Source organism: Siniperca chuatsi, linkage group LG5 (genome assembly GCF_020085105.1).
Source record: "Siniperca chuatsi isolate FFG_IHB_CAS linkage group LG5, ASM2008510v1, whole genome shotgun sequence".
Classification (NCBI taxonomy): domain Eukaryota; kingdom Metazoa; phylum Chordata; class Actinopteri; order Centrarchiformes; family Sinipercidae; genus Siniperca; species Siniperca chuatsi.
Window position 1 is genome coordinate 15,719,228 of NC_058046.1, and position 10,608 is coordinate 15,729,835.

Genomic DNA, 10,608 nt, shown 5'->3' on the forward strand with positions numbered 1-10,608 from the left:
CTCTCTCTCTCTCTCACACACACACACACACACACACTCTAATACACTTATGTTTCTTATCTGTTTTAGGAGGGCTACGGTGTGATGGTACTCAACCCCAATGAGAACTACCTGGAGGTGGAGAAGCCAGTCAAGTCCTCTCCCCTGCCTTCTCCTACTGAACACTCAGACGAACCCGCTGAAAAGAGGGAACGCAAAGATGATAAAGAGGGCAAAAAGAAGAGAGAATTTTATGAGAAGTACCGTAACCCACAGAAGGAGACAGAGACCGAATGGATCCCTATACGGGTAAGTTGGAGAGGGAGGGAGGGAGGGACGAAGGGATGGAGAGATGGAGGAGAGACAGAAAAGGAAGGCAGGAAGGAAGGGTTTGGAGAGCTGGTGTGGAGGGACAGAAGGATAGATGTTCATCAAAAGCAAACATGATGGGGGAGGTGGACAGAGTGACAGTTTAGGGTCGTGGGAGGAGGTAGGAGAAGAGACATAGGTGAGAAAATGGGAGGGAGGGATTTGGGCAAGTTTGGAAGACACAAAAGAGGCAAGACGGTGCGGGGAGGAGGAAGGTGGGAGGCGGCTAGCTAAGGAAGCTAGCGAAGGAAATGTTAGGTAACAAGGGATGAAGGGAGGATGGGAGGCAGAGGGAGAAAGAGAGGCTCTTTTGTGGTCAGCCTGTGTGTGAAGAGGTTGGCCGTGCTCCAGTCGCCTCTCAGTGAGCAAGTGTTAACCACATGGCTACCTCCCTCTCTCCCTCTTCCTCTCCCTCTTTCCCTCTCTCTCTTTTTCTCTCTCAGATGGTGGGCTGGTCAGTGCAGCTCTGGCCCTTCACTCTTGTTGACCGCTGGGATTATTATCTCCCTAACACACACTCTGCAAACACACTGCAACATTATTATCATGCTACACTGACCGTACAGCCCCTAATCATACACACATACACATACACATGTACATACATACACACACGGCTCGAGGCACCTAGCTAGGCCAGTTTACCTTGTGGTCAAACAAAGCAAGCGACCCTTTGCATAAATCTAGTTCCATTGTGTCCATTTTGTTTCACCTCTGCCAACAAAATTCATAATTTGCCTTTCAATAGGGTCCAGCCAATATTTTTTCTTTCTTAAAAGCTCTCATTTAGTAAGATTTTAAAGATCAAGGGCACAACGAGCTAGACTTTTTCCCCATCACAGGGTTTCATACGAGAAGCATGTCCTCATCGATTATCTGTGTCTTACTTTGGGTGACGGCTGTAGCGTCACAGCAATGCATGTACATTTGTGTGTGTGGGTGGGTGTTTGTGCACATGTGTGTCTGTGTGTGTGTGAGAGAGAAATACGTCAGTCTCTGGTGTCTGACAAGAGTTAGGGCTGCTGTGGGACTAGCAGGCAGTGTGTGAGCTGTCAACGCAGGCTTTTTTTTCTCACCCCCCTGGCAGTACCTTTACACACACTCTAATAAGGGATAATTAGCTACAGTTCTGTCTTACTCTATCACTCTTTGTTACATGTGCACTGGTTTCCCGATCATACAACTGATGAACTTGCACACTATCAGACGTGAAGTTCTTATGGTAAATAATCCTGTCGTTCACAGTAATGTAGTCAAACTAACTTGCATCAGCTGTCAGTGGAGTGTAAATTGTTATTAGTGTAATAACTTGTTTTTTTTCAAGTTGTGACGTGAATGATTCTCATGTCTCATAATGATCTCTTTTTCTCTGTATACATATATATCCCTTCTCCTACTCTTGTCCTCTTGCCTGAAATCTTTCACACTCAGTAAGGTTAGCAGTGTGAGATCGTTAACACAGTCCCAACCAAGGTTTCCCATTTCCTACGAGAAAGCATGCAATGTTATTCACATCTTGATATTGGGCTCAGCTTGCTTTCCTCATGCCTGCATAATGCATGCTGGACAGGGTCAGATGCATAGAGACAAGGGCAGTATGCAGCAGTGGTGTGTCTTTTTGAGACTGCACTGTCTCGGAAATACTATCTAGTTTAACAGCTCCAGTTTTCACAACTCCATGAGATGGAAGTCAGGACAGTCAATATAATGAGTAACTGAATAAAATACGCCACCAGCCCTGTGCCATGTCAAGTCACTTTTCTGTTTAATATGCTTTAAACCAGCACATTGATAATTTATTTAGCACTCCGCATCAGTGCAGTATTCAATGTTGTGGCATTTTAGAATGGAGAGATGGATAAAAAATTTGCTTTCTATGTCTGTTTTTTCAGACCAGCAGGCTAATACAAAATTATCCTCGTTAACCAGAAAAGTAGGGGTCATGTAGAAGGTTTAGGTTTTCCAGCCAAAAACACTTGTCCTTATATGCAGGGATTGCAAGACTCGGGATAAAGATTAATGAGTGAGCCGGTTAGCCCTCTGTTGGTGCCCCTTGAATTTTGACCTTTGACCTAGAAGTCAGCAGGATGTTAGTGTGTATGACCTTGCCTCTATCGTCCACGCCTCCTCCTGCACTGCTTTACTCTCCACTGCTCTGCCTCTATCCGCCCCAAAGTAAGCTGTCTCTCACACACACACACACACACACACACACACACACAGATATGCAAAGGCACACACATACCTGCAGACAAAAGAGTAAAGGGGGTGGAAAAAGAACCAAGGTTTTGACATGTGTGTGTGTATGTGTATCGTTCTCCTTCAGCTCTGTTATTCGGGTTGGGTGGTGGATCAAATCAAACCTCTTTAGCAGGGCTGTTTTCATCTTTTTTTTACAGCACCCACCCAAGACACGTGCACTCACGCAAACACACAAACCTTTTTTATTCACTACACCTCGCACTCTAACTCCCGCTGAGCTGCCAGACCACCTGCACACAGCCATTCAGAAACACACACACTCAAATATATACCTCTACTCCTCGTAATATAATGAAATCCAACATCCAACACCAAAAATACCATAAACTCGAATTACCATTACATTGTCCTTTTTCTTTTTTAGTACATTGACTCACAAAGACTGACATACACCCCCAACCCCACACACATACACACACCAGCCCCCTGATAGAGTTGAGTTGATTAATACGCTTCCTTACACACATTAATAAGCTCTTAACTGCTTTTAGGATTCTTACTTTTTAGCCTTGGGTTCATAGTGTGCAACCTCTCAACCTTATCTAATCCCTCTCCTCTCCTCTCCCCCAGATCACACACCATTGGGCCATGTTTAGGGGGATGTTGGTGGAGGAGGGAGAGAGAAAGAGAGGACAGAGGGAGGGATGGAAGGATAGAAAGTCTGATCGGAGGGATGCTGATGAGGATAGTGGGGTGGGTGGGGGGACTTTCTTAGCACTTTGCCATATAGAAGTTTGGGAGTTCACTTTACTCTGAATTTTAGCAGTAATCCAGTTAGCTATTTTCTGTCAGCCAAGCGGAGGAATGGCAGGAACAAAAGGCACATTCATGGGCTTAAGAAGCTTCCAAAGAGTTCACCCAAGGCTGGCTGGCTGGGATTAGGCCAGCAGGCCCTGGAAAGAAGAAGAGGAAAAAAAGAGCAAAGGGGACAAAAAACAGAGCTTCGCTTTTCTTTAAGCACCACTTATTTTTATAAATGACTGGAATACTCCTCTTGCTTTCTCTCAGTTTTTTATGCTTTTCCTTTTAGCATTGCACATTGTACCTTTCTTAAATGTTCAGAGAGAGAGATAGACAGAGAGGCCCTAACTCCAATAGAATTTTGAAATAGCAGATTGAGGCTATTCCTTCTGTTTTTTTTTTCTCCCACTATATTCAGCTTCAGTGCAACCTCAAGATTTCTATATGATTGAAACCGGTGGACGATGAATGCATTCAGTATGACATCTCTCTACTTTTCTCTACAATTATTCATTTGGCACAATCATACCACAATGGAGGACAAGTATTTGGGCTCTTCAGTGTGCTAGTGTTTCCATTTAAGGCATTGTTTAATTTCCTACCATTTTTGGTTTTTGTTTTGCATATCATACCTTTAGTTTTTCTGTCTTCAGTGCAGATGCAGGGCTCTTCAGGTGGTCTTGTACTGTCACATAGTGATCTGACCATTGTGGATTGTACAGAGTGTGTTTCCTAAAGGAAGGAGCATCCATTATTTAGGCCCTGCCTCTCCAAGACCCATTATTCCCAGCTGCAGCTTTCCACAGGGGCTGGCTGAGATCCTTGTCCTTGTCTGTGTTTAGCAGGTGATGTCCTGTTTCCCTGTGTTCACACCGTACTACAAAATGTCCTGAGGATTCACTAACACACATGCACACACGCCTACACACGCACACACCAAAACTTAATTATAAACATTAAGACATCGACACACAAGCACACACATTGGTAATTGTATTCGACATGGTGCTACAGTGTTTCTCTATGGGCCTGGGTTTTTGCTCTTTGTCACCTTCACCCCTTTGCCCCAATCTGTGGCCCACAAGCAATTATACAGACAGGGTTTATTTGACCTTTGACCTGTGGTTGTGCCAAGAAGTAAGGCTCAGCATATCCAAGGACAGGTAGGGACTTGATTAACCTCTGAACTTTGTCAGAGGAGAGGTCAATAGCCAGGACTAGAGGGCAGCTTACCTGCTTGCTGCATAGAGCAAATTGGCTAGATGCCATCCCCCTCTTTGGGTGTGTATTTCTGTGTGAGTGTGGTAGAGAAAAAGCTTTGACCTGTGTGCATGTGTATCTGTCTTTATCAACTAAGTTTTCATGTTTAAGGCTATAGTACAAGCACACTGTGGTATGTGGCATGTTTGAACTACAGGTTTATCTTCTTGTGTTTGAATTTAGTGTAAGGTAAATGCAGTTGATTTTTCAAAGTTTCAAAAAGGGAGTGAGTCTGTTAGATTTTGTGCTTGTTAGTGTGTGCAAGCATTTCTGGATATGTGTAGTACATAACATGTGTGTGTGTGTACACATACCTATGTGTTTGTGTGTTTGCTCAAGGCAGAATCAGTGTAGCTAGTCTCAGATCCCTGCTCCCAATCTTCTAGTCAGGTCAACCATCAAACACATCCATCCTGCCCTCCCTCGTACCTCCCCACCCACTGAGCTCTCTCTCTCTCTCTCTCTCTCTTTCTTTCTCTGTCTGCACACAACCCTGTTGTGGATACAGGCTGACCCGAATAAAGACATACACAGACACACACACACACACACACACACACACACACACACACACACATGTACACACAAACGCAGCACCTCAGGGTCATCCTGGAACAAACACAGCCTTGTCTGCCTGCCTGCTCTCCTTTGCCTTATGTCAATTAATGGCTCGCAGTAATTTCACCTGACAATCCGGGCGGCAGCGCAAGGCTAGCCAAGATGTCACAGCGATGACCTTTCTGGCCCTCAGCCGCTCTTTTCTAATAAAGAATCTCACAAACCCACAGCAACTTCCTTTGTACTTTGTTAATGAGTTATTGATTTGAAACAATGCCCTGGCAAATATTGTCAGAGCAGACTGACCCCACCAAGGTCATGCTATTTTATTGTATACAGTCTGAGCACGCTAATCTGCACGTGGGGTGACATGTACTATATAGTTTTTCTCCTTTCTCTGGCTCCGTCTCTCTCTCCCTCTCTCTCTCACTTTCTCTCTCCTGTATATGCCTTCATTGCAAAGTCGAATAACGCACCCACACATACATTTCTCTCTATCACTCTCTTACACACACGCACGCACACAGTTTCCCCCCTCTTGTTAGTCTTGCACACGTTTTTCACCTTGTTCTCCCTTTTCTGTCTCTTTCTCACATCATTATATTCCCAACTCTCCATAGGTACTATACCTGCTAATTACCCACAATGCCACAGTCATTATTTTCCCATCTCTGCCGCTAATTTGCTCCATACCTTCCTTTCCCCCACTCTGGCAGACCCATCAGCTCCCAGACAGCTTCTAGATAACTTCAGCTCTACATCTGCCTTAAAGGAGAGTAAAGAAAGAAACAAAGTCGGGAGGGGAAGAAAAAAAAGAAAAGAGATGGCGAAGGAGTACACGTCCCAGACATTGATTAGAATGCAATTGCAAACAGGTGTCGTTGAGGTCCACTTTTTAATTGTGTGCACAGAGACGTACACAATCACGTGCACACACAAACTAACTTACACTAATAACCTCTTTGCTAATACCAAACATGTAATTATGTACATTGCTTATTTAGTATTTAATCATTAGGCCAAATAAAAACAATCCTGTTCCGTGCTGATCAGGACATATTAAAGAGTATAATGACTGGGACAGCTGGTGGGTTTACCCAGTGTGTGGCCTGTCGGGGGGGGTGGACTGAGAGATTGAGAGAGATCGGTCAGCCAGTCAGAGTTCGTGTGTGAGAGTGAGTGAGAAAGAGCTCCTGTGTAATTTGAGTAATTTGTTTCTACCTCTTCCTTTGCAGGAATGAACTCTTGGATAATATTGTTGTGTGATGTGTGTTTGTAATACTTTTACTTCAGCTCTCCCTCTAACACCTTGAAATACTTATTGACATTTTTGCAAGATTGAAACCAGCACTGCCCAAGCAAAACAGTCCAAACCCAATAAAGTTGTTTAGGGATTCCGTGACACTGTCCTGACACTCCTGGCTCCTACTGAAAAGTTTCTGAGTGTAAAAAGTATAATGGCTCTTATCCACTAAATTCCTTCCGGTCCACACTGCTCAACATCTCCCGACTTGAAATTCCAGCTTCCTCAGAAGTTTTCTGAAGTTCTGTGTGTTTTGGATGACTGAGGAGGAGGAGCAGGGAGGCCTGAAGTGGTTGTTTGTCAGAGTGTGTTGATGTTGTTAGATTCATTGTTTCCTATGTTGGTCAGACACTGGGTTTGTGTTGGCGTTTGGGCTGTTATTCTGGCTGCAGCGCACTCCTCTCCTCTGCTCTCCTCTCCCTGCTTCTCATTACAATGAATAAACACAGGGCAAGTATTGGACCAGACAACTTTTGAAGAAACAAGAGAGCGTGCGTGTATGAGTTTGCATCTGTGTACATGCACTGGAGCATGCCTGTTTGTGTGTGTGTGCATGGGTGCTTTATTATGTGTGGCCTTGGAATGGAGTGTGAATTGTTATAGTGTAAGTAATGGAAAGAGCTAAATTGAACAAATTCTTGAAACTGGACAATTGGAAGGCAAACACATTTAACAAAGGTGTAACAGTTGGAACCATTTATAGACTGAATGTGGGGTAGATAGTCATGCACAATGTCATGTAGCAGGTTGTCTAGCAGTTTTAATCGTGACTTAAGTTACAACACATAAGCAGAGTTCCATTGATTGGGTAGAAGGAACTTGGCCAAAACCACATTTTGGTTAGTTGACTCACTGTAGCCTTTGGGGTTGTGTAAAATATATATAAATATACTGTATATATATACTGAGCTCTCCAGTCATCTAGTATATATCACTTTATCATAAGCTGTGTGATGAAAGTTCCTACAGCAGGTTTTTCTATAGAGAGCTGTCTGCACTGGAGTTTATGATGACTGACAATAAATGCCCATTAGTGCCAAGGTGTGTGTGTGTGTGTGTGTGTGTGTGTGTGTGTTTGTGTGTGTGTGTGTGCATGTATGTATGTGGCCACATAGAAGTCCAGAGCTGAGAGAACCTGTCAAATTCCTCCCATAGATTGCTGTCTCTTTCTGTTAAACACACACAGATATACTGTATACCCTTCACAATATGTATGGCTCACTGTCTCTCTCTCTCCCTCTCTCTCTCTCTCTCTCTCTCTTATCTTATCTACCTATCTCCTTTTCTATAGCTCTCTCCACCATTTTTATTTCTTTTTGATAATAGTTAGCTGTCAGCATCTGGAGACTGTCTGGTCTTGAGACTGTCTATGGTGCAGATTCGTATTTTATATCCTCTGAGGGGACAGTATGGGTCGCTATATATGCGGTAAACACACACACAAGCAGTACACACCCTCAAATGTCCCTTGACAGTCATGGCTGAAGGATGTTGGCAACAGGTGTGCAGTTGGAATGCTATTCTGACAGTGCTGGCAGATGCACACACACACACACACACACACACACACACACACACACACACACAGACAGACAGACAAATACACGCAAATAGTGTGGGGAAACTGGAAAATAAATAAATAAGCTAAGATACTGTGTGAGAGCTGTTGACAGGAAGCCGGTCTCGCAGGGCGGTGTGCTCCACTGCAGCTAATTAACCCCAGGAAATAATTGCAACAATATGCAAATGCTGTTTAGATAATTCACTACACTGCCATGCCAGGTAGTCAGTCACTCTGTTGCCTGCCGCTGAGGGTGTAGGCAAAGTATGTGTGTTGTTGTGTTGTTGAGTGAGAGGTTGGGTGATGGAGTCAGGAGCACAGGAGGACCATGCCACCATGAAGACATCAACTGTGCAAAATGTTTCTTAAAATGATTACTATTATTCATAGTATAGAAATAAAAAAAAATATCTGGTCATCTGGTCTTCACATGGACTAAAAAGTAATATTTTGTCAGTTCTATCACTCATTGCTACGTTTTGTCCGCAGTCAGTTGATGTCAGAATTTTGGAGGCATTGATGAACTAAATGTCACACACAAACATAAAGGTGCTATGTACGGTAGCAAACCATGCATAATGTCTCCATGTCAGGCATTGTCACTAAAGGATGGGTGGAGAGGTGGGCAAAACAGGAGATGGAGGAGTGTGAAGAGAGTGAAACAAGTGGCATCAGCGGAGGACAAAAATAAGGTGGAAGAGAGGGAAGGACTGATGGAGGGAGGCAGGCTAATGAAATGGACTTCACAGATGAAGGGTGGCATGGTCAGGGAGACTTCAGAAGACTTTAACGTCACAGGCTTTCACACAGACAATTCTGCTTCAGCCAGCCCCTCTGTGCACATAGGATAACACACACACACACTCATATGCACACAAGCACATGCACATCCACAGCACTGATGGCAGAAGGGCAGGGCAGAGTGGAGTTGCCTGTTCTTGCATCACACTCTGTGAATGGAGGTGGGTGCTGACACTACAACCCCCTCATGCTAATCTAGCAGTAAACACAAACACTCTGACAGGTTAATTTACCTCTAGACAAACACAGCAACAAAAACACACATCAGCACATCATCAAATAGTATAAGCACACACACTTGCACATAAACTTCTACACACAGATACGCGAAAGCGAAAACATCTTATCAAATCACAAGCTGCCTTACTTTCTTCTAAAAGCAAAGTTTAAACCATATGTTTTTGTAATGTGTGTATGTGTTCTACACAGTCTCCTCAATTACCACTTTTAGGAGAGCGAAAGTAATTATCTTTCTGTGATATGTACTGTCTTACTTTGAAAAAATGCAAACACATTTATGGAAACTAACAGGATAGTCTCTTAAGACACCTCCTCTGTCCTTTACCTCATATCACTAATTATTTGTTTTGGAGTCACATGGAACACTTTGACACTCAATTAACAGACGAGCTTCCATTCTCTATAGACCATGTGTTTGTTTATTTCGAGATATTCTTTTTTATATACATCTGTATGCCAATTAAGAGAAATGTGAGTGTATGTGTGTGAATATCATGTTTGCATCCAGTATTATGCTATCTTAAATACAGCATGATGTTGTGATTTAAAGATACGTGTGTTTCTAGTCGACAAAGCTCCATGTGTAGTGTAACCTCTTGTGGGAATGTATTGTTGATTTCTATTGTGAACCAGACAGTTTGATAGGAAATCAAAGTCTAGAATCAATGTCACAAGTTCATTAACGGATGCCCTTTTCTCGCCTGTACTTACACTATTGTTCTTTCCAGCCCTTGATAAGCGCTTACATCGCTGGTTAATTAAACATGTCTTCTTGTCGTGTATGTGTGTGTTCCTGCACGTGTATGTATGACTATGTGCATGCAGATGAGAGGAAGAACCTATGTAAGGGTATTCATTTGTGATTGTGTGCATGGGTGCAAAACTGTGCCTGAGTGTGTGTGTTTTGTATACACGTGTATATCTCTTCTCTGTTTTTTCCCTTTGACCTTCCCCTAGTGTCTTCCCATTATGCCTCTACTGGTGTATAGATGGGCCATCGATTCACCAACAGGGTACAAATTAAGATTTAAACGTTACGTCACCCAGCCTATTGAGTTTTACATTTAGGGCATTTGCAATATGCAAGACTTATTGATCTGCTGAAGTGTGGCTCTTTATAGAAATCACCTCAGGCCACTACCACTTTTTTGTTTCTCTTTTATACCTCTCTTTTTGGCTGGCCCCAGGATGCAAATTTTGATGCAGTACCATTCAATTTCTAAGACTTTGATAACTATGTTGATGCTTCATTCTCATTGGATGGACACATATCATGAATGTTTTGTCATTGCATTATATTTTGAGTTTGTTGATAGCTCTCAAGCTCACAAGATTTCTGTCAGTCTCCTTTGTTATGGATATAACATTAGAGTTGCTTTTTTGTGTTGCAGGAGAATGGTTCCTCCGAGGAACACGTGCTGTACGTGTGGGACCACTTTGTGTCCAAAGCCGCAGCCAAGAATGTCTTCATCATGGCCCATAGCTATGGAGGGCTGTCTTTCGTTGAGCTGGTGAGTGTTTTAGTTTTCCGCTT

The 10,608-nt window shown here is 43.2% G+C and overlaps 1 protein-coding gene across 7 annotated transcripts in view; it reads left to right on the forward strand.

The window, feature by feature from the left end:
- fam172a (family with sequence similarity 172 member A) overlaps positions 1–10,608 on the forward strand; it is a 160,503-nt gene that overhangs the window by 65,690 nt on the left and 84,205 nt on the right. For all 7 annotated transcript variants that reach the window (XM_044198201.1, XM_044198205.1, XM_044198198.1 and 4 more), the window contains exons 7-8: positions 70–288; positions 10,466–10,585. In XM_044198201.1, the coding sequence (XP_044054136.1) occupies positions 70–288; positions 10,466–10,585 (339 nt within the window). The remainder of the gene's footprint in view (positions 1–69; positions 289–10,465; positions 10,586–10,608) is intronic.